This window comes from Ranitomeya variabilis, chromosome 1 (genome assembly GCF_051348905.1).
Source record: "Ranitomeya variabilis isolate aRanVar5 chromosome 1, aRanVar5.hap1, whole genome shotgun sequence".
NCBI lineage: Eukaryota > Metazoa > Chordata > Amphibia > Anura > Dendrobatidae > Ranitomeya > Ranitomeya variabilis.
Genome location: NC_135232.1, coordinates 965001144 through 965026621, shown reverse-complemented (window position 1 = coordinate 965026621; position 25478 = coordinate 965001144). Strand labels below are relative to the sequence as shown.

Genomic DNA, 25478 nt, shown 5'->3' with positions numbered 1-25478 from the left:
ATGATCTTACATTACATCAGCTAGAGATTCTGCAATGGGCCTGAGATGTCACACACACTCCACCTTTGTCAGATCCATGCTCACACCTTCATACGTGTGTCATATAGCTGTGTGTGTTGAACAAGACCTGCTGTTTTGATTTCTCAAAGTGTCTTATGTGTTAAGTGTCCCAGCTGATAAACTGATCTGTGTATGGTATGTTGCTTTTTTTTTTAAATTTGCTATACAGTTCCAGAGATATGGCCTTTTCATTTAGTACTACTTGTTTTTTTTACCAAGTGGGCGTTGCTCACAGGCTAATAATACAGAGCAGCCTAAAGATGCACCCCTAGAGAATCCTCTGAGCCTCACCTTCTTGTAAAGATCATAACAATTAGCACAAAACGAATAGGCCCATAAATCTGGAACCGAATGGCAGATTTACACACAAAAAAAAAAACAGGAATAAAATCTAGAAATTTTTTGGCCTGGTGACAGGTCCTCTTTTAAAGTGGTTTTATGTTAATCCTGTAATACTTACGTAGCAGTAAAGGTACCTTCACACTAAACGACTTTGCAACGATAACGATAGCGATCCGTGACGTCACCGCTGTGCTCTGCTTTTACTTTACGGCCGGCCGGAGCTCACAGTCAGTGCGGGAAGCAGATGGCCAGGGACCTGACGGACATCAGAAGGTGAGTATGTACTGTTTTTTTTTTACATTTACAATGGTAACCAGGGTAAACATCGGGTTACTAAGCGCGGCCCTGCGCTTAGTAACCCGATGTTTACCCTGGTTACCCAGGGACTTCGGCATCGTTGGTCGCTGGAGAGCTGTCTGTGTGACAGCTCTCCAGCGACCACACAGCGACGCTGCAGCGATCGGCATCGTTGTCGATATCGCTGCAGCGTCGCTTAATGTGACGGTACCTTAAGCGCCACAAAATCATGTCCACAACACATTTGCTAAATGAATATACAGTGGCCAACCTCTGAAACTCTGGCCACGGAACAGGATACAATTAGTATAGTTCTTACACAATACAGTAGCTGTTGGCTGAGCATTCAGCTTAAAGTTACCGTCACATTTAGCAACGCTGCAGCGATCTAGACAACGATCCCGATTGCTGCAGCGTCGCTGTGTGGTCGCTGGAGAGCTGTCACACAGACAGCTCTCCAGCGACCAACTATGCGAAGTCCCCTGGTAACCAGGGTAAACATCGGGTTACTAAGCGCAGGGCCGCGCTTAGTAACCCGATGTTTACCCTGGTTACCAGCGTAAACGTAAAAAAACCCAAACACTACATACTTACATTCCGGTGTCTGTCCCCCGGCGCTGTGCTTCCCTGCACTGTGTAAGCGCCAGCCGGAAAGCACAGCGGTGACGTCACCGCTGTGCTCTGCTTTCCGGCCGGCTGGAGCTTAAACAGTGCAGAGAAGCACAGCGCCGGGGGACAGACACCAGAATGTAAGTATGTAGTGTTTGGGTTTTTTTACGTTTACGCTGGTAACCAGGGTAAACATTGGGTTACTAAGCGCGGCCCTGCGCTTAGTAATCCGATATTTACCCTGGTTACCAGTGAAGACATCGCTGAATCTGCGTCACACACGCCGACTCAGCGATGTCTACGGGAGATCCAGCGACGAAATAAAGTTCTGGCCTTTCTGCTCCGACCAATGATGGCACAGCAGGATCCTGATCGCTGCTGCCTGTCAAACTCAACGATATCGCTAGCCAAGACGCTGCAACGTCACGGATCGCTAGCGATATCGTTCAGTGTGAAGGTACCTTAATGCTATTTTTGCTAGTACACCATACATATGTATGCTCAGCTTGGCTGTACGTGCATGTTTATATGAATAGTCATAGTAGTATAAGCTGCTGTCAAGTTACTCTGGCAGAGCCTTACATCCAGCAGAAACAAAAAATCAGAATTCCACACTCCCAACCCCCTTTTTTTTTTTCTTTTTACTGACCTGTGCTTTCTTGACAAGCTTTGCAATTGCAAAAGATGGTGTTCTCTGTCAGATTAACATAGAATCTTTACTGTGGCTAGTTTGAGAAAACATACACATAAAACATCACTAATGTGGTGTGTGTAGAATATATATATATATATATATATATATATATATATATATATATATATATATTTATATATACTTTACCCACACAAATTATATATTTTTTTCCTATACAGATAGGCCTAGTTTACTAATTGTGAAGATCATGCTTCAAAGTGGCTGTCAAGATGACTTTGCTGCCCTATGTAAGGACCACAAATTACAGGGGTAGTATCCTTCCCAAACAGTCCAAGAGAATAATGTGCCATTTACTGGAAAACAATATTGCAGACTCCTAGTTACTAGTATGCTATTTTCAGGAAGAGCGTTCTGGCCACCTTTACACGGCCCTCGCAAGCTCCTACCCCTCTACTCAGTGACTGATAACTATGTTAATCTGCTTATACACATCTTCACAGCAGTCAATCCGTGGTCTAGAGGAGCGCTATTCTTATTAATACGTAAGACTAATACATTTGAAATCCTCCTTATTCTTTGTTGGTCTATAGTAGTCAGATGATGCAATATTTTTGTGCCCTCTGGACCAATATTACAGCATTTCTTACCTTAGAAAGAATATTCATGTGGCCGATCCACCTTTAATAACGGTTTTATAAAGGAGAAACCATTGTTCCCTGATAAAAGCATGGTTGTCTCTATTCTCGAAAGTGATTTTCATGTGTTTCTTGTAGGACCAACAGCGTGGCAAACTCAGGGAGGGAAACTTGGAAAGGCTCGGGCACTTTATGACTTCTGTGGGGAGAATGAGGATGAACTTTCATTCAAGGTATTACGAAAAATGACCGTTCTTCAGATTCCTTAATGCAGTGATTCCCACCCTTATTAAGATTCTTTGAGGCTCAGCATAAATGGTAATAAGTTGTAGCTAAGATTTGTTGATCCCTTAGGCCATGTTCACACTTTGCGGGTTTTACCGCGGATCCGCGGCGATTTTGATGCTGCGGGTCCTCACCAGTTTCCATAGCATTTACATTTACATGTAAACCCTATGGAAACCGCAAACCGCTGTGCACATGCTGCGGGAAAAACCGCGCAGAAACGCAGCGGGTTACAACCCGCAGCATGTCACTTCTTTGTGCAGAATCGCAGCGATTCTGCACACATAGAAATGCATTGATCCGCTTACTTCCCGCATGGGGCTGTGCCCACGATGCGGGAAGTAAGCGGATAATGTGCAGATGGTACCCGGGGTGGAGGAGAGGATACTCTCCTCCAGGCCCTGGGAACCATATTTGTGGTAAATAAAAAAAGGATTAAAATAAAAAATAATGCTATACTCACCTCTCAGCGCTGCACGCGGCCGTCCGGTCTCAGGTTTGCTGTGCGAGCAGGACCTGCGGTGACGTCGCGGTCACATGACCGTGATGACGCCGCGGTCACATGACCGTGACGTCACGAAGGTCCTTCTCGCACAGCATCTTTGGAAACGGACCGCCGCGTGCAGCGCCGAGGAGATCGGGACGTCAGAGGGGGTGAGTATAAACCATTTTTTTTTTATTTTTAACATTACTATTGATGCTGCATATGCAGCATCAATAGTAAAACCAAAGCCCGCAGCGGAAACCGCAAGACAAAACGTGATAAATCTGCAGGGATAACCACAGCGGTTTTGCCCTGCAGATTTATCAAATCCGCTGCGGGAGAACCCGCAGGGACCCGAACCTACATGTGCACATAGCCTTTATACTGTTTTCATCTCTGAGTAGACGGGCTCAGTGCTGTCGATGTGCTGTTCTTGCACCACCACAGTTTCTTGGAATGCTGGCTTGCACTTCATGTCAATATCTATATTTAAAAAAATATCTTGGAATCTTGTGGTTTTCACTCTTGCCACTGAGCCTCATGATAAATACTATTTCACTAGTTTAATTAAAGGGTTTTTCTATTACTATATGACACTCTTTCATATGTCCTAAGTCTTCTTAACAATCGCTTTTGTATTATACTTTTAGTACCTGCTCTGCTTCTATGTACCCTTTTATGACTTGTAGGCACTGCTTCCTGTCTGTTACTTCCAATCTGGGCACTAGAATCGGACCATAAGAAGAGCGTGTCACTGATGGGGGCGAAGCTGCCTTCAATGATTGATGAAGGGTCCGTGCCCGCATAGTCAGGTCAGTCTCTTTCTCCTTTGAGCTGATCCTGCTGATGCTTTGAAGCGCCACCCCTTCTGCAGACAAGTGCTGCAAAGAGCTCTTCTCATTCTGTCTGATTATGGTGCGCATATCAGAAGTAACAGACCGAAAAATGGAAGAAACACAAGATGGCTGTCAATCTTCTTCAGTCTGGGGCTCAATGCAAGATCTCTCCTCTTGGGGTAAGAATGATTCTGAGAAAGGTCTTGAATCAGCCCAGAACTACACGGGAGGACCTGGTCAATGACCTGAAGAGAGCTGAGACCACAGTCTCAAACATCACCATTAGTAACACACTACGCTGTCATGGATTAAAATCCTGCAGGGCATGCAAGGTCGTCCTGCTCACGCCAGCACATGTCAGGGTCCGTTTGTATCATTCAGATGGTCATTGGTGAATTTCAGAGGAGGCATGGAAGAAGGTCATGTGGTCACATGAGACCAAAATAGAACTTTTTGGTATAAACTCCACTTGCCGTGTTTGGAGGGAGAAGTATGAGTACAACCCCATGAACACTATCCTGACCGTGAAGTATGATAGGGGAAACATCATACTATAGGGGTGCTTTTCTGCAAAAGGGACAGGACGGCTGCACCATATTGAAGGGAGGATGGATGGGGTAATGTATCACGAGATTTTGACCATCAACCTCCTTTTCCTCAGTAAGAGCATTGAAGATGGGTCGTGGCTGGGCCTTACAGCATGACAATGGCCCGAAACACACAATCAGGGCAACTAAGGAGTGGCTCAATAAGAAGCATTTCAAGGTTCTGGAGTGGCCTAACCAGTCTCCAGACCTGAACGCAAATGAAAATCTATAGACACAAAAACACCAATGACATTATGTAAATGTCGCATATACGGCTATATCATAGAGCCAATAAATAACAAAAACCCGCTCAAAATGCTATATTACAATTGCGGAGGAAGAAAGAGCAATCAAGTATACTAAAAATAGAAAATTTATTGATACAAGTTTCAAAACTGCATATTAATAACAAATCACCAAAAAAAGATTTTTTGCAGGAAAAGACACCATAGAGCAACAGGAACTCCACACTCTGTGCCTAACTGCTGAGTGCAAAATGGATATTATCGCCATAACATAAAATGCAAGTGCAGCATCAGCATTACATGTAGGCAGCATAGCCGTTCACCCCATACTTTATATCACCCACATTGTGTCAAACTACATAGCCCTGGGGGTGGAATGCTCACCAAAGGCGGAAGTTCAGGAGTCCTGGACCGGGTGTGAGTGCCCCGACGCGCGTTTCGGGGGTAAATAGCACCGCTTTTTCAAGGGAATACAGCGTTTGCTCAACCAGGACCTTTTATGATCCTTTGAACCGGCATGTGATGTCTGGCCAGCCAATCACAGGGAGGATAGCGGTGCGGGCGCACTGCAGATCCGGAGCTCCCAGCAGATGGAGCAGGGCGTCATCGTCATCACGTGCGAGCGGGGAGGAGGAGCAATCCCCGCTCGTACGGACAAGGAAGGAGACGCGCCGCTGCATAGCTGGGGGCCAGGGTCACAGCGCGCAAGCGCACCCCCACTGTGTCACCAATGAAGCAAATACGTACATACACTGTATAAAAGTACCATGTACATGGAAGATCTACAAATGGGGGAGAGTATGCATGTCAGAATATAATCAATATACAATATATACGCAAGTATATCGACAAAATGTCGATTTAAATATAATCCAATTCCATGCATATTATTTCAAGAAGCGTTTTCCCCAGTCTTTGCATACGTTGTACACTCCAAAGGCACAGATGATCTCATCACTGGCGGATAATTAACAGATGGCAGAAGTCAATTAGGAAATCCTGCTTAAAACAACAAACAGAAAAAATAAAAGACAAAAATAATAAGTGAAACACATAGCTAAAAGCATAAATAAAAAACACACAGATAAAAAACACACACCCAGACCCCGGGAGAAAGGGATAAGAAACATGGATAAAGGTACATATGGTGTGGAACCTGAAGAGATAAATACATTCAGAGGAAAGAAGAAAAGGAAAGGGACTCATTTAGTCCTCTTGGGGTCATGGTACCCAAAACCACGATCCATTTGGCCTCCACCTGCGCAAGAGTCTTTTTATAATCCCCCCTCGGATTCCCAAATGTATCATGTCGATACCCCGTACCATAAATGATGAAGGGTCACCCCCATGAAATTGCCTAAAATGGCGCGGGATAGTTTTGGGGAGAGATATATCAGTCACTGTCCTTGCCGCACGAATGTCCCGCACGTGCTCGCGTACACGCTTTTTTAGCTCTCTCGATGTCAAACCGACGTAGATTTTTGAACAGCCACAAGTGGCGTAATAGACGAAATTGGTGCTCCCACACGAGATACGGTGTCTGATGTCAAATTGTTTTTTACCGTCGGATGAGCTGAACGTGTTGCAGCGCAGGACATTCGTGCAGGCGAGGCAGTGGCCGCAAGGTATGGATCCAACGTTTGGCCCTCCAGCTCCAAACGGACTATCTCGAGATGGAACATAATGGCTCTTGGCCAAGAGGTCTTTTAAATTCTTAGACCTTTTTCGCTGTCATAGATGGACCCGTGTTGTGAATTTGGATTCTGGGCTCCCCCGGTGGCCGCTTGTGGAATTGGACTTGTCATCCTCTTTCCTGTTTCACCTGTTTCCATCAGTAGTGGGTGTCGCTATTTAAGCTCATTTCTCTGGTGGTTTCTTGCCGGTCAACAATGTTATCTGATGCCTCTCAGTGCTTGTTCCTGCTTCTGACAACTACTAGATAAGTTGGACTTTTGTCCATGTTTCGTTTTGCCTATTTGTTCCAGTTCACAGCTGAAGTTTTGTTACTGTGTCTGGAAAGCTCTCGTTGATCAGGGATTGCTACTCTGGTGTTATGAGTTAATGCCAGAGTTTAAGGTAATCTCTGGATGGTGTTTTGTTAGTGTTTTTCTGCTGACCATGAAAGTATACTATCTGTCTTCTGCTATCTAGTAAGCGGACCTCAAATTTGCTAAAGACTATTTTCCTGCTGCGTTTGTTGTTTCATCTGAACTCACCGTCATTATATGTGGGGGACTACTGTCTTCTTTGGAATATTTCTCTAGAGGTGAGCCAGGTCTTATATTTCCCTCTGCTAGCTATTTAATTCTTAGGCCAGAGCTGGGCATCTAGCAATAAATAGGAAATGCTACCTGGCTATTTCTAGTTGCGCGGCAGGCTTAGTTCATGGTCAGTATAGTTCCATCTTCCGAGAGCTTGTCCCTCTATAGGCTTGCTATGATCTCTGCCTGCAGAGATCATGACAGTTTGACCGGCCCATAAAGTGTTAAAAACCCAGGTTGAGAAAGGAGAGTTATAAGAAGTCTGCTGGAATATTTTTTTTTTTTTTTTTTCCTCCAGTTTGCCTTGCTGCAGTCTTTTTTCTCTCTCTCCTCCTAATCTCTGTATGGCTCTGTGTGCACCTGACAATAATGGATCTTCAGAGTGTAACTGCGGGTTTGAATAATCTCATCACGAAAGTACAAAATTTACAAGATTTTGTGGTACATGCTCCAGTATCTGAGCCGAGAATTCCTTTGCCGGAGTTCTTCACAGGGAATAGAGCTAGCTTCCAGAATTTCCGAAATAATTGTAAGCTTTATTTGTCCCTGAAGTCTCGTTCAGCTGGAGACCCTGCTCAGCAGGTTAGGATTGTGATTTCCTTGCTCAGGGGTGACCCTCAAGATTGGGCCTTCTCATTGCCAGCAGGGGATCCTGCGTTGCGCGATGTGGATGCGTTTTTTCTGGCCTTGGGCTTGCTTTATGAGGAACCTCATTTGGAACTTCAGGCAGAAAAAACTTTGATGGCACTATCTCAGGGGCAAGACGAAGCTGAGGTTTACTGCCAAAAATTCCGTAAATGGTCTGTGCTTACTCAGTGGAATGAGTGCGCCTTGGCGGCAACTTTCAGAGAAGGTCTCTCTGATGCCGTTAAGGATGTTATGGTGGGGTTCCCTGTGCCTGCAGGTCTGAATGAGTCCATGACAATGGCTATTCAGATTGATAGGCGTCTGCGGGAGCGCAAACCGGTGCACCATCTGGCGGTGTCTATGGAAAAGACGCCAGAAAGTATGCAGTGTGATAGTATTCTGTCCAGGAGCGAGCGACAGAATTTTAGACGGAAGAATGGATTGTGCTTCTATTGTGGGGATTCTACTCATGTTATATCAGCATGCTCTAGGCGTACAAAGAAGCTTGATAAGTCTGTTTCCATTGGCACCATTCAGTCTAAGTTTATTTTGTCTGTAACCCTGATTTGCTCTTTGTCATCCATTGCCACGGACGCCTATGTTGACTCTGGCGCCGCTCTGAGTCTTATGGATTGGTCCTTTGCCAATCGTTGTGGTTTTGATTTAGAGCCTTTGGAGACTCTTATTCCTCTGAAGGGGATTGACTCCACCCCATTGGCTAATAATAAACCACAATACTGGACACAAGTAACCATGCGTATCAATCCGGATCACCAGGAGATTATTCGTTTCCTGGTGCTGTATAATTTACATGACGATTTGGTACTGGGATTGCCATGGTTGCAGTCTCACAATCCAGTCTTGGACTGGAGAGCAATGTCTGTGTTGAGCTGGGGATGTAAGGGTATTCATGGGGACTTACCTTTGGTTTCTATTTCGTCGTCCATTCCCTCTGAAGTCCCTGAGTTCCTCTCTGATTATCAAGACGTCTTTGACGAACCCAAGCTTGGGTCGTTACCTCCGCACCGTGAGTGCGATTGTGCCATAGATTTGATACCGGGTTGCAAATATCCAAAGGGTCGTTTGTTTAATCTGTCTGTGCCGGAACATGCTGCTATGCGGGAATATATAAAGGAGTCTTTGGAAAAGGGACATATTCGTCCATCTTCTTCTCCCTTGGGAGCTGGGTTTTTCTTTGTCTCAAAAAAGGACGGCTCTTTGAGACCATGTATTGATTATCGGCTTCTGAATAAGATCACTGTTAAGTACCAATACCCATTGCCATTGCTTACTGATTTGTTTGCTCGTATAGAGGGTGCTAAGTGGTTCTCTAAAATTGATCTTCGTGGGGCGTATAATTTGGTGCGGATCAGGCAGGGGGATGAGTGGAAGACCGCATTTAATACGCCCGAGGGCCACTTTGAGTATTTGGTCATGCCTTTTGGTCTTTCTAATGCCCCTTCAGTTTTCCAGTCTTTTATGCATGATATTTTCCGCGATTTTCTGGATAAATTTATGATAATATATCTGGATGATATTCTGATTTTTTCTGATGACTGGGACTCTCATGTCCAGCAGGTCAGGAGAGTTTTTCAGGTTCTGCGGTCTAATTCTTTATGTGTGAAGGGGTCTAAGTGCGTTTTTGGGGTCCAGAAAATTTCCTTTTTGGGGTATATTTTTTCTCCCTCTTCCATTGAGATGGATCCCGTCAAGGTGCAAGCTATTTGTGACTGGACTCAGCCCTCCTCTCTTAAGGGTCTTCAGAGATTTTTGGGCTTTGCCAACTTTTACCGCCGATTTATTGCTGGTTTTTCGGATGTCGTTAAACCACTGACTGATTTGACCAGACATGGCGCTGATGTTGCTAATTGGTCCCCTCATGCTGTAGAGGCCTTTCAGGAGCTTAAGCACCGTTTTGCCTCTGCCCCTGTGTTACGTCAGCCTGATGTGAATCTGCCTTTTCAGGTTGAGGTTGACGCTTCGGAGATCGGAGCTGGGGCAGTGTTGTCGCAGAAAGGTTCCGACTGCTCCGTCATTAGGCCTTGTGCCTTCTTTTCTCGCAAATTTTCGCCCGCAGAGCGGAATTATGATGTTGGGAATAGGGAGCTTTTGGCCATGAAGTGGGCGTTTGAGGAGTGGCGCCATTGGCTAGAGGGGGCTAAGCATCAGGTGGTGGTATTGACTGACCACAAAAATTTGATTTATCTTGAGACTGCCAGGCGCCTGAATCCTAGACAGGCGCGCTGGTCTTTATTTTTTTTCTCGCTTTAATTTTGTGGTGTCATACCTACCGGGTTCTAAGAATGTTAAGGCAGATGCCCTTTCTAGGAGTTTTGACCCGGACTCTCCTGGTAATGCTGAACCCACAGGTATCCTTAGGGAAGGAGTAATTTTGTCGGCCGTTTCTCCTGATCTGCGGCGGTCCTTGCAAGAGTTTCAGGCGGATAGACCGGATCGTTGTCCGCCTGATAGACTGTTTGTTCCGGATGATTGGACCAGTAGAGTCATCTCTGAGGTACATTCTTCTGCATTGGCAGGTCATCCCGGAATTTTTGGTACCAGGGATTTGGTGGCAAGATCCTTCTGGTGGCCTTCCCTGTCACGAGATGTGCGAGTCTTTGTGCAGTCATGTGACATTTGTGCTCGGGCCAAGTCTTGTAGTTCTCGGGCTAGCGGACTGCTGTTGCCCTTGCCTATTCCTAAGAGGCCTTGGACACACATCTCGATGGATTTTATTTCAGATCTGCCTGTTTCCCAGAAGATGTCTGTCATCTGGGTGGTCTGTGACCGTTTCTCTAAAATGGTCCATTTGGTTCCTCTGCCCAAGTTGCCTTCTTCTTCTGAGTTGGTTCCTCTGTTTTTTCAGAATGTTGTCCGATTGCACGGTATTCCTGAGAATATTGTTTCTGACAGAGGTACCCAATTTGTGTCTAGATTTTGGCGGGCATTCTGTGCTAGGATGGGCATAGATTTGTCTTTTTCATCTGCTTTTCACCCTCAGACTAATGGCCAGACCGAGCGGACTAATCAGACCCTGGAGACATATCTGAGGTGTTTTGTCTCTGCTGACCAGGATGATTGGGTTGCTTTTTTGCCATTGGCAGAGTTCGCCCTCAATAATCGGGCCAGCTCTTCCACCTTGGTGTCCCCGTTTTTCTGTAATTCGGGGTTTCACCCTCGATTTTCCTCCGGTCAGGTGGAATCCTCGGATTGTCCTGGAGTGGATGCGGTGGTGGAGAGATTGCATCACATCTGGGGGCAGGTTATGGACAATTTGAAGTTGTCCCAGGAGAAGACTCAGCGTTTTGCCAACCGTCATCGTCGTGTTGGTTCTCGGCTTTGTGTTGGAGATTTGGTGTGGTTGTCTTCTCGTTTTGTCCCTATGAGGGTCTCTTCTCCTAAGTTTAAACCTCGGTTCATCGGCCCTTATAGAATATTGGAGATTCTTAATCCAGTTTCTTTCCGTTTGGACCTCCCTGCGTCCTTTTCCATTCATAACGTTTTTCATCGGTCGTTATTGCGCAGGTATGAGGTACCTGTTGTACCTTCAGTTGAGCCTCCTGCTCCGGTGTTGGTGGAGGGTGAGTTGGAGTACGTTGTGGAGAAAATTTTGGACTCTCGTGTTTCCAGACGGAGACTCCAGTATCTGGTCAATTGGAAGGGTTACGGCCAGGAGGATAATTCTTGGGTCAATGCATCTGATGTTCATGCTTCTGATCTTGTTCGTGCCTTCCATAGGGCTCATCCTGGTCGCCCTGGTGGATCTGGTGAGGGTTCGGTGCCCCCTCCTTGAGGGGGGGGTACTGTTGTGAATTTGGATTCTGGGCTCCCCCGGTGGCCGCTTGTGGAATTGGACTTGTCATCCTCTTTCCTGTTTCACCTGTTTCCATCAGTAGTGGGTGTCGCTATTTAAGCTCATTTCTCTGGTGGTTTCTTGCCGGTCAACAATGTTATCTGATGCCTCTCAGTGCTTGTTCCTGCTTCTGACAACTACTAGATAAGTTGGACTTTTGTCCATGTTTCGTTTTGCCTATTTGTTCCAGTTCACAGCTGAAGTTTTGTTACTGTGTCTGGAAAGCTCTCGTTGATCAGGGATTGCTACTCTGGTGTTATGAGTTAATGCCAGAGTTTAAGGTAATCTCTGGATGGTGTTTTGTTAGTGTTTTTCTGCTGACCATGAAAGTATACTATCTGTCTTCTGCTATCTAGTAAGCGGACCTCAAATTTGCTAAAGACTATTTTCCTGCTGCGTTTGTTGTTTCATCTGAACTCACCGTCATTATATGTGGGGGACTACTGTCTTCTTTGGAATATTTCTCTAGAGGTGAGCCAGGTCTTATATTTCCCTCTGCTAGCTATTTAATTCTTAGGCCAGAGCTGGGCATCTAGCAATAAATAGGAAATGCTACCTGGCTATTTCTAGTTGCGCGGCAGGCTTAGTTCATGGTCAGTATAGTTCCATCTTCCGAGAGCTTGTCCCTCTATAGGCTTGCTATGATCTCTGCCTGCAGAGATCATGACAGACCCGCCCCCAACGCTACTCCTAAGGAGGATTCAGCGCTTAGAATGGGCCAGTGTTTTTTCAATATATTACGCATCTCCTCCCATTCATGGTTGAACGTGGATATGAATCTTATAGGACCGTTGTTAGACATCCCTTTTCTGGTCCTGGAAGGTTGTAGTAAATCCCCTCGTGAGGTAGCTCTAGCTCGTTGATATCCATGCCTAATACATCTATTGGAATAACCACGTGCAGAGAACCGTGACTTGAGATCAGCAGCCTGATTTTCAAATTTGGCATCTGAAGAGCAGATCCGCCTCATCCTCAGGAACTGACCGACCGAGACAGCCCTGATCGTGGATGGATTGTGGGCAGAGGACGCATGAATCAGTGCATTAACGGAAGTTGGTTTTCGGTACACATCCGTCTGGATGCGGCCGCTTTGATCAACCTCAAAGGTAACATCCAAGAAGTTAACCTTTTTGATGTCGAATGTGTATGTTAAACGAATATTTAGAGCATTCTGCTTCAGCGTCCCCATAAATTCCTCCAGCTGCTGCACCGTCCCATCCCACAAGAATAAAACATCGTCTATATAACGATGCCAGCACAGCACATGGGAGGCGGCCCGTGGGCCCTCGTCGCCAAAATGGAATCTCTCCCAAGACCCCAGGAAGAGATTTGCATACGAGGGTGCACAGGCCGCGCCCATGACTGTGCCGCGCATCTGTAAGTAAAATAGATCTTTAAAAACAAAAAAATTATGGGTAAGGACATAGCGCAGCAGCTCGAGGATAAACTCACAAAAAGGGCCGGCCCGGTTGGAGGCACCCAGGAAGAGGCGGACAGCCTCAATGCCATGCTGATGGTCAATGCATGTACATAGGCTCCCTACATCGGCCGTCACAAGTAACGTATCGTGATCCACAAGAATGCCATCGACCCTAGCCAGAGCGTCCGTAGTGTCACGCACATATGATGGAAGGGTTTCCACTAAGGGTTTTAGATAAAAATCTATAAACTGACATATTGGATCGCATAAACTGCCAATCCCTGACACTATAGGACGCCCAGGAGGGTCGAGGGCATTCTTGTGGATCTTGGGCAGTAGGTAAAAGGTTGAAACCTTAGGGGACTTAACTGTCAAGCCCTCCAGGACCTGTTTCGTAATTAAACCATCATCAAGGGCTCTAATTAGGATCTTTTGAAGTTCAAGAGAGAAGGAAGTTACGGGATTGAAGGACAGTCTATGATAGGTATCCCGATCCCTCAGATGACGGAATGCTTCGCGTTCATATTTTTCTTGGGGCCAGATGACAATGTTTCCCCCCTTGTCAGCCGCCTTGAAAACGACATTAGGTAATTTTTGAAGGTCTAAGATTGCTATCCTTTCATCTCTTGTGAGGTTGTCAAAACGCCGTCTAGTAGATAGCCCCTTGAACTCCTCTGTCACTAATTTCGTAAAGATGTCAATGGCAGGGCTGAGTGACAAGGGGGGAAACCTGGTCGATCTGGCCACCGCAGAGGGTGGAAACCTACTTGTCATGGGGTCCTCCTGCTCCTCAAGGAGGTCCTCTAAGTTATGAAGGGTCTCTTTCTCGATCTCAGACATCAATTCACACGAATCTCTCTTGTGATGCAGTTTTCTGAGAAGTAATTTTCGAGAAAATAAGTTGAGATCCTTCATAGCTGTGAAGAAATTGAAAGAGTTAGTCGGGGCAAATGAAAATCCCTTACTAAGTACCCTTAATTGGGTCTCAGTTAGAACATGTGGGGAAAGGTTATCTACCTGTAATCCCCCCTGTGAGTTGGAATGTCCTCCATTTTGTTTAGATTTAGTTGTTTGTCTTGTTGTACGTTTAGATGTGGATGTGTTTGTTGAAGAACCACCTTGCGAGGAGCCCCTTGGTACTGATTCATCCTCGCCGGACATATTGGATCTCATAGAGGTTGATCGAGATCTTGAATAAGAAGAATTTCTAGACTGAGGTCTAGACCGGCTGAACACATTCCGCCATCTATATACACGTTGGAGTTTTTTGTCCTCCACATCTCTTTGAAATTTTTTTGTTTTAGTAGACTGTACCTCATGAACCCATTTCTGGGAAAGATTATCAATTTCCTCATTAAATTTCTTTAGAGCATCGTTGCTCAACTCTCGATGGAGTGTGGTCTGAATATCCTCAATCTCTTTTTCAAGGGAGGTTAAAGTTGTAGAGTTCATGTCTCTTAGAAGCTCAAGAAATCCTTTTGAACAGGTGTTCACATGGTTTTCCCATTTGTTTTTAAAATCCTCATCTTGGATAGGGAACGATGGGAACACTTGTATTCTAAGCCCTCTAGGTATTAAGTCTCTCTGAATGTATTTCTCAAGAAACGCATGGTTCCACCAAACACGGATACTTTTCCTAAATAGATCTTTAAACCTGTTAATGTCATCCTGTATATTCTTATCAATTCCCCCAGTATATCCCTCTGGGTCATCCTGCATTACGTCATTAATTAACGTGTGCGAAAGTCCATCTTAAATTTGAGGTCAGCTGTGAAAGACACAGAAACAATTAGTAGACACAAAAACCCCAATGACATTATGTAAATGTCGCATATACGGCTATATCTTAGAGCCAATAAATAACAAAAACCCGCTCAAAATGCTATATTACAATTGCGGAGGAAGAAAGAGCAATCAGGTATACTAAAAATAGAAAATTTATTGATACAAGTTTCAAAACTGCATATTAATAACAAATCACCAAAAAAAGATTTTTTGCAGGAAAAGACACCATAGAGCAACAGGAACTCCACACTCTGTGCCTAACTGCTGAGTGCAAAATGGATATTATTGCCATAACATAAAATGCAAGTGCAGCATCAGCATTACATGTAGGCAGCATAACCGTTCACCCCATACTTTATATCACCCACATTGTGTCAAACTACATAGCCCTGGGGGTGGAATGCTCACCAAAGGCGGAAATTCAGGAGTCCTGGAATGAAAATCTGTGGAGGGAGCTTAAACTCAATGTTGCCAAGTGACATCCCTGAAACCTGAAAGATGCGGAGAAGATCTGTATGGAGGAGTGGGCCCAAATCTCTACTGCAGTGTGTGCAAACTTGGTCAAGAACTACAGGAAGTGTCTGACCTCTGCAATTGCAAACAAAGGTTACTGTTTTTCTACTGTATTAAATGCTTATTTCATGCAATAAAATACAGTGTGATTTTCTGGATTTGTTTTAAGATTCTGTCGCTCACAATTGAAGTGTACCTGCGATTAAAAATTATAGACCTCTCCATTCTTTGTAGATGGGAAAACTTGCAAAATCTGCTGTGTTTCAAATACTTATTTTCCCTACGGTGTATGTATGTATGTCTCAGTGGTTAGCATTGCAGCTCGGGGTCCTGGGTTCAAATTCCTCCAAGGACAACATCTGCAAGGAGTTTGTATGTTCTCCCCATTTTGCGTGGGTTTCCTCCCACACTCCAAAGACATACTGATAAGGAATCTAGATTGTGAGCCCTAATGGGGACAGATATGATAATGTCTGTAAAGCGCTGTGGAATTAATGGCATTATATAAATGAATAAAATAAATGTGTGTGTGTGTGTGTATATATAGATACAGTTGCGTGAAAAGGAGTTTGCCACCTTTCTGATTTCCTATTCTGTTGCATGTTTGTCAGACTTAAATGTTTCAGATCACCAAACCAGTTTAATTATTAGACAAAGATAACACAAGTAAACACAAAATGCAGTTTTTAAATGAATGTCGTTATTATTAAAGGAAAAATAAATCCAATCCTACAGGACCATGAGTGAAAAAGTGATTGCCCCACCCCAATACATACATTTACTGTGGTTTCTTACATCTTTGGGAATCTGAGTTCAAATTCCCTAGCTATACGCAGGCCTGATTACTGCCACACATGTTCTAGATGAAGAAATCACTTAAATAGGATCTGCCTGACAAAGTGAAGTAGACCAAAAGTCCTCAAAAGCTAGACATCATGCTGCGATCCAAAGAAATTCGGTAACAAATGAGAAACAAAGTAATTAAGCTCAATCAGTCTGGAAAAGGATATAAAGCTATTTCTAAATCTTTGGGACTCCAGCGAACCATGGTTAGAGCCATTATCCACAAATGGCAAAAACATGGAACAGTGGGTGAACCTTCCCAGGAGTAGCCCGCCGACCAAAATTACCCCAAGAGCACAGCAGCAACTCATCCAAGAAGTCCCAAAAGACCCCATAACTACATCCAAAGAACTGCAGGACTCACTTGCCTCAGATAAGGTCAGTGTTCATGACTCCATCATAAGAAAGTGACTGGGCAAAAACGGCCTGCATGGCAGAGTTCCGAGACGAAAACCACTGCTGAGCAATAAGAACATAAATGCTCGTATCAGTTTTGACAGGAAATCTCTTGATACTCCCCAAGATTTTTGGGAGAATACTCTGTGGACTGACGAGACAAAAGTTGAAGTTTTTGGAAAGTGTATGTCCCATTACATCTGGCATAGAACTAACACAGCATTTCAGAAAAGGAACATCATACTAAGAGTAAAATATGGTGGTGGTAGTAGTGTGATGGTCTAGGCCTGTTTTGCCACTTCAGAACCTGGAAGACTTGCTGTGGTAAATGGAGCCATGAATTCTGCTGACTACCAAAAAATCCTGAAGGAGAATGTCCGGCTATCTGCTTGTGACCTCAAGCTGAAGCGCACTTGGGTTATGCAGTAGGACAATGATCCAAAACACACCAACAAATTTACCTCCTGAGTGGCTTAAGAAAAACAACATTAAGACTTTGGAGTGGCCTGGTCAAAGTCCTCACCTTAATCTGATTTGAAATGCTGTGGCATGACCTTAAAAAGCGGTTCATGCTCTGAAACCTTCCAATGTAGCTGAATTACAATTCTGCAAAAAGAAGTGGACCAAAATTCCTCCAGAGCGTTGCAAAAGACTCAGTGTCATTCATCACAAACACTTGATGACAGCTGTTGCTGCTAAGGGTGGCCCAACCAGTTATTAGCTTTAGGGTATGTGCACACGTTGCAGATTTGGCTGCATTTTTTTCCGCACAGAAAACACAGACCAAAATGGTTGCGGAATTGATGCGGATTACATGTGGATATTTTGCGGATTGTCTTGCGTTTTTTGATGTGCGGATTTGCCTTACTCAGTATATAGTCATGGGTGCAGAAACGCTGCGCTTCCGCACAAAGAACTGACATGCTGCGGAAAATAAACTGTGTTTCTGCTCTGAATTTTACGCAGCATGGGAACAGCGGGTTTTGTTTTCCATAGATTTACATGGTACTGCACACCGCATGGAAAACTGCTGCGGATCCTCAGGGCCAAATCTGCATCGTGTGCACATACTCTTAGGGGCAATCACTTTTCACACAAGGCCCCTGTAGGTTTGAATTTCCTTTTCCCTTAATGATAAAGACTTTAATTTAAAAACTGCATTTTGTGATATCTTTAAATATTAGACAGATTTGTCACACATTTGTTTCAGATCACCAAACAAATTTGCAAAAGAATAGTGAATCAGGAAGAGGGCAAACTTTTTCACACAATTGTAGATAGAACACATTGTGAACTGTACGATTGATCTATCTCCTCTCCCAGCCCTGCCCTCTTTCAGATTTTACAGAGCATGTCCACATACCAGTCAAGTGAACATCTTCAGAATATCAGAATAAGCAAGCATAATTAAAGGAAATCTGTCAGCAGGTTTTTGCTATGTAATCTGAAGATAGCAGGTGATAGAGGCTGAAACACAGAATTCAGGGATTTGTCACTTATCAAACTGTGTGCTCTTGTTTACTGTGAAGGATTTATCACTAAGAGACAAACATTACCAGACTAGTCCGGCTACTAGGCACCTCCCTGTCTATGGACTTTGTACATGGAGAGCCTGGAGTGGGTGGAGTTAGCTTTCTCAGCTCTGCTTCATTCTAAATCTAATCAGCTCTGCTTCATTCTAAATCTAAAAGCTCTGATTGTGTCAGAACAGCTGCACCCAATAATTTAAGTGATATATCATTGGATTCAGCGTTGCTCTACCTGCTGACTGATTCCCATTCAAGTGGTTGTCTGTCTAAGGGTACAAGTTTGCATTCACTTTGTGACTGCAGACTTGTGAACACTTAGGCTACGTTCACACGTTCAGTTTTTTCATCAGTTTTTTTTCCTGTCCTGTTTTGAAAATCCGCAGCTAAAATTCAGCGCTGTTTTTAGCTGCGGATTTTGATCCTTTTTCTTCTGCGGATTCCACTGCGGGTTTCCAAATGCAGTTTCCTATTGGTGCTGCTGGAAACCCGCAGCGGAATCCGGAGAAAGAATTGACATGGTACTTCTTTTTTCCGCAGGCAAATCCGCGCGGATTTTCCTGGGGAAAAAAGGATCGTCGGCACAGCGGATTTTGTTTTCCATTGGGTTACATTGTACTGTAACCTACATGGAAAACGGATGCGGATCCGCAGCTGAAATTCCGCTCCGGATCCGCACCAAAAAACGCACCGTGTGAACATAGCCTTAGGGTATGTGCACACGTTGCGGATTCTGCTGCGGATTTTTCCGCAGCGAATTTGGAAAATCCGCAGTGCAAAACCACTGCGGTTTTCACTGCGGATTTCATCGCGGTTTCTTCTGCGGATTCCCCTGCGGGTTTTCAACTGCACTTTCCTATTGTTGCATGTTGGAAACCGCTGCGGAATCCAGAAAGAATTGACATGCTGCGGAAAATAATCCGCTGCGTTTCCGCGCTGATTTTTCCGCAGCATGTGCACAGCGTTTTTTTTTTCCCATAGGTTTACATGGTACTGTAAACTTTGGGAAAACTGCTGTGGATCCGCAGCAAAATCCGCAGCGTGTGCACATACCCTCAAAGCGCGGCAGGCATGTGACCGCAATTATGCAATTTGCATACATGCAGTCTTATACTGACTATAGACGTCCGCAGCCTTGCTTGATGTATTGAGCAAGGCTGCACATGCGTAGTCAAGTGTGGCCATAAGTATTCAATTTGCGTACTTCCGGACACATGAGCGCCCGCTCCTCACAGAATCCTTAGTCCGCGCGATGTAAGGATTCGCAAGTCTGCATTCACATAGAGTGACTGCAGGCTTGTACCCTAAGGCCGGACAAGTCCTTTAATGTTGAACTAAAAACTTCTTTAAAAGGGTTTTCTGAAGTTCTGCACAGTTTCTCTGCTTTAGCAAGACTGTGCATTCCTAATTGATTAACAATAGTGATTAGCGAGTATACTCGTTGCTCAGGTGATCTCTGAGTATTTGTAAGTGCTCGGAGATTTAGTTTTTGTTGCCTCAGCTGCATGATTTACAGCTGATAGCTTGAACACATGTGGGGATTCCCTAGCAACCAGACAACCCCCACATGTACTCAGGCTGGCTAGCAGCCGAAATCATGCAGCTGTATCAATAAAAACTAAATCTCCGAGCAGTTACAAATACTCGGAGACCACCCGAGCATGCTCGGGAAAACCTGAGCAACGAGGACCTTGCTCATCACTAATTAACAATTCAGACCAAAGGCATTTCAGCTGCTCTCCAATGCTGCTAGCGATCTGTTTAGCTGCAGATCACAAGTTTGCGTGCTCCTTGCCTATCTAGGCCACTATGATAAACAGCAGAAGTGGCTGGTAACCTAGGCAATTAGCAATGCACATGAAAATTAAAAATCCTTCCATTCTTGAACAAAGATGATTTTTAATAAGCGGTAGATTGCAAATTTGCTTGATTTACAAGCGCTTTGCTATTGTAAGCATTTAAGAAGAGACATTCTGTATTGCATCAATATTACGGATATTATACAGCTTTATATGAATTTGCTATGTCTTGTTTCTTCGTTACAGGCTGGTGATGTAATCTCTGCGCTGGAATCAGTGGATAATGAATGGATGAGTGGTGAGCTGTGCGGGAAAACTGGGATATTTCCAAAGAACTTTGTTCAGAAGTGTTAGCAGTATACAGCGGACATTGCATTGTACCCTCTCACAAAACAGACTATCACCTTTGGTGCCAACTGAACTTTTTATATAGATATAATGTGTGAGATTTTTGCACTATGTTTTTTTTTTGTGTAATTTTTTTTTTTTTTTTAATTTTAGATAAGATGTTTTGTTCTAGTTTCTGTATGCGCTGTTTACCTGCTTGTTCTGTACGAATCCCATCAAGTCCAGCCAGAAATGTTAAATGCATATTACAGGCCATGTAGCATTGTAAAGGGCTTACAGAATAATGTCCTTGATTTCACCGGCCAAGAAACTGCAACTTCTGATCTACCTTACTTTTGGCCTAGCCTGCGGAGGAAGGACACACATTTCTCCAACTTCAGCATTGCACTGGGAGTCTGCTATGTGTAATGTGCTATAGGGTTTGTTTTTCCTGAAGCAATCATCATATGGCCAGTAATCCACCCTGGCCGACCAGGCCCTGGCATTCTACGGGAAAAAAATGATACATTTCCACGAGGCCAGGATGTTCAGGGCTTGTAGTATCTGCAATCCATTTAGTGCCTGTGTACATTACAGCAACATGCGTTATTCTGAATGATGACCTCTCCTTCCATCACTACAATGTTGGTTTCCGTTCATGTGTACAAGTTGACAGTTTACTGGTTTTGGTTTGATAAATGGTTTCTCTACTCCATTTTGTGTACTTAACATATATTGTCCATTTACTTCTGTTCAATCTTCGCTAATGTTCCGCTTACTAGCCCTGTATGGTAGAGTGGACATCTGAGCCTTGCATGAGCCAACATCATTGTCCTTGTTCAACCCTGCCAAGAGCTAAAGAAATGATCGCCTCTGAATGGAACTGAGAAGAGAACTTCTAGAACAACTCACAACCCATCATGGAAATCGATTCAAAGTCTAAATGGTACAAAATTGACAAACCTTTCTTTATGATGGTTCTTCTTTTCTTTACTCTGACTAACATAATTTGACATTATTTTCCATAACCCCATCAGTCCACTGGCCCACTAGGTTATGACAAAGTGATGTAAGAGGCGGCAACAGAACTTTCCAGTATGGAAAAAAGTTTCAATGAACTTTGAATGCCCGTATACAGGGTAAACTCAATGGATCTCTTTCTAATCATTCCTTTAGACACTGTATACAATCCTACTTTTTATGAAGACTGCTTCTTTTTCTATGCTGGTCAAACATGCCAATGTTAACTGTTATGTGTCATGGTGAGACATGGTGAGTGTATGGAGTTGCACTTAAAACACCACTTCAGAACCGAATGTCTTTTACTTAAGTTGTCGATTCAAGGTATTTGGAAGAAATTATTTCAATGTCTCCTATTCTTATGGTTAATTACTGCATCTCTTTATTGCAGTAAAATAATGCAGTAACTGCCTATCCTCAGTCATGATGGGCCACATGTAGAAACTAGTGCTGACAAAATGAAAATGTTCAGCCTTTACACAATGGTTGCTATAGTCAACTGCCCAAATCATGTTCTTTTCCCACACTAGTGTTTTTATCTAAGACCCCATGTGTCAGAAATCAGCAATGCACTTTAAGGATCATGACTGCTGTCTCAAGACTCTGAGATTGTAACAGATGGAAGTGGTGAATGAACTATGCCTTGGTGAAAGCCCAGTGAACATCGGAGATCCGTATATCAATAGGAGACTATTTGTTTAGAATCGTTTATTGGGCAAATATGCATTACTGGAATGTTATGTAATAAAAAATAATTTATAATATAAGCCTATTTTTTGGGATAGCTTGATGGGTTATGCCAGAATTCATGCAATCAAAATTCTTCTTGGTATAAAAAGATGTCATAATGGCAACATACTGTTTTCATGAAATTTACAAGATTTTGATGCTGGCAAGTAAATGTTTAAAGGTTTTGGTAGATAAAATGCACTTGGCAAAAAGTCTGCAACACATCACTGCTAAAAAAGCCAATACATGGTTAAAGCATCGGTTCACTGTAGGATACAGAGCCCACAATAGTATATGATAGAGGTAGGCACAAAATACTAGTGATCCACTCACACACCTACTGTATCATCCATGGTATTAGAAATGCACACAAAGCTTATTAGCCTATTAGGTATGAGCATATTGGGAGATGAGGCTGGTTATCCAACACTTCTGGAAAGTGCACCCCACATGTACTGACAACCCGATCTTCCCCAGGGGCACCTCTGTTAAATGCGCCCCACAACTAGTGAAGCCCTATTTTCCCCACCAATATAAGGCATAGTTGCATCTTGACCAGATTAAAAAGACTAAATGAGGTTTTAGCTGCTGTTTTGTCCAAAATGCTCAAGCCTGCGACAGAAGTGAAGTTAGCACAGATCTTTTTGGAACTCCCACAGCAGTTAATGGAGAGAGCCACCTCTTCTCTCAAGTCAGAACAAATGACAGCTTTTCTGGAAATATTCTGTTTTGTGGTTATGCCATAAATAGGATATACCCTTTTATACCTCTACTCCAAAACCATAGTTCAAGGATGCAAGCCAATAACTGCAAAATAACTTGCACTCCTTCCGAATATGTTGGATGTACATCATATGCATCAAGTGTACTCATGAGCCAAGCTCACTCCATGCACGGCCCGTAAAGGCCTCTAGAAATGACCATCAAAGCTAGTTCCAATCATTAAAGCACCACTAATGCATTTTCTTTTTTTAATACACAGCTGGAGTGGTGCTTTAAGTGTAATTCTCCTTCCCTGTCATAAGTCCCTGCCACCGCCTTCATCCCTTTCCATCGTCACTCTTGTCTGTTTCAAACGAAAAGTGACCTGCCGGCAGCTCCAGTGTTTCATGGAGTGTGCCGGAGGTCACTTTTCAATACAAATCTATGAAAAGTCTGGCTCTGGCCTCATTCTGGCTCTCATAGCCTTACATTGAGCTCTTGTGACATGGCTCCTGACTGGCTGGAAGTTAGAAGCTATGGGCACAAGATGGCACCAATGAACCGGAGCAGTGTCGTTAAAAGGTGAACCCGCCGGAAGGTGAATATAAGAACGGGGCAGAGGGCTTACATTTAAAGCGCCACTTTAACACTGAAAAGATAAACAGTGGAGTGGTACTTTAACCACTTAGTGGATGTCGCTGACAATTTCTGAGGGGGACCGCTCAGACACCCACTGCCCCAATGACACAATTGCAGGGTCCCATGACTTACCTCCTGAAGGCCACTAACTGCCATCTTGATGCTCCTGTGAAGCAGTGCTGTATATTGTGCAAGCAATCAACTATTTCAGGTTTAGGTCCACCAGGGGGACAAATCTAAAAAGAAGAATGTTAAATAGTTCATTTAATTTTGGGGGTCTCAGAAAATGGAAAAACAAAGTACATTTTTACGAAGTGAAGATTTTTTTTTTAAATGAAGTTTGGTATCGCCGTATTTGAGCTGAGCTGCAAATCATGCTGCCAGATAATTTTACGATACGTTGAATAAACCCATTATTAGAAGCAAAATGCCCACCTAAGGCAAGGGATTTTCAGTCTTTAATAGATTGGCAGTCCATGTGCACTGAACAAGGTTCTCGGAAGTCCTCTGTATACAAACGAGAACAATGTTATTGGGTTCTTTTGCGCTGCGCAAGAGAACATTTCACACGAACGGGCATTTTGCTCAGGTGATTGGCAGCCTGCTTACACTGCAATGTAACGTACATATTTAAGAACACTCATTCATGAATATCTTACACTGTAAATGCAGCTGTACCTCATGACCTACTGCAGACTTTTTTAGCCTCAGGGACATTAAATGAGGACAAGGGACATAAAATACTGTGCTATATACAGGGCAGATACTAGAAACTATTTTTTTCTACAATTCAGTCTTCTTTGCAGACACCCAGTGCCAGGATAATGGTACTGATTAAAAGAAAGCTCAAATACAGTATACACTGCTCACAAAAATAAAGGGAACACTTAACATAATGTAACTCCAAGTCGGTCACACTTCTGTGAACTCAACCTGCCCAGTCATGAAGTAACACTGATTGTGAATCAATTTCTCCTGGTGTTGTGCAAATAGAACAGACAACAGGTAGAAATTAGTGATCTGTGAGCATGCTCAGATAACATCTTATCTGAGCATGCTCGGGTTTATCCGAGCATCTAGGAGTACTGGTACATTCTGTTTGAGTCCCTGTGGCTGCGTGATATGCGGCTGTTAGCCTCAACACGTGGGGATTGCCGAACAGCCGCAAATCATGCATCCGCGGGGACTCCAATCCAAGCATCTGGGAGTGGTCATATGTTACAACCCCTGGCAAATATTATGGAATCACCGGCCTTGGAGGATGTTCATTCAGTTGTTTAATTTTGTAGAAAAAAAAGCAGATCACAGACATGGCACAAAACTAAAGTCATTTCAAATGGCATCGCTCTGGCTTTAAGAAACACTAACAGAAATCAAGAACAAATAATGTGGTAGTCAGTAATGGTTACTTTTTTTAACCAAGCATTGGGGAAAAATTATGGAGTCACTCAATTCTGAGGGAAAAATTTATGGAATCATGAAAAACAAACAAATAAAAAAACACTCCAACACATCATTAGTATTTTGTTGCACCACCTCTGGCTTTTATAACAGCTTGCAGTCTCTGAGGCATGGACTTAATGAGTGTCAAACAGTACTCTTCATCAATCTGACTCCAACTTTCTCTGATTGCTGTTGCCAGATTAGCTTTGCAGGTTGGAGCCTTGTCATGGACCATTTTCGCCAACTTCCACCAAAGATTTTCAATTGGATTGAGATCCCGACTACTTGCAGGCCATGACATTGACCTTATGTGTCTTTTTTCAAGGAATGTTTTCACAGTTTTTGCTCTATGGCAGGATGCATTATCATCTTGAAAAATAATTTCATTATCCCCAAACATCCTTTCAATTGATGGGATAAGAAAAAGTGTCCAAAATATCAACATAAACGTGTGCATTTATTGAAGATGTAATAACAGTCATCTCCCCAGTGCCTTTACCTGACATGCAGCCCCATATCATCAATGACTGTGGAAATTTGCATGTTCTCTTCAGGCATCA

General features: G+C 43.7%; 1 protein-coding gene across 7 annotated transcripts in view; it reads left to right on the top strand.

The window, feature by feature from the left end:
* Positions 1 to 22170, top strand: part of SH3D19 (SH3 domain containing 19) — a 235186-nt gene extending 213016 nt beyond the window's left edge. For all 7 annotated transcript variants that reach the window (XM_077279316.1, XM_077279315.1, XM_077279313.1 and 4 more), the window contains exons 20-21: positions 2737 to 2831; positions 20305 to 22170. In XM_077279316.1, the coding sequence (XP_077135431.1) occupies positions 2737 to 2831; positions 20305 to 20412 (203 nt within the window). In that variant the 3' untranslated portion in view covers positions 20413 to 22170. The remainder of the gene's footprint in view (positions 1 to 2736; positions 2832 to 20304) is intronic.
* The last annotated feature ends 3308 nt before the right edge of the window (positions 22171 to 25478 follow it).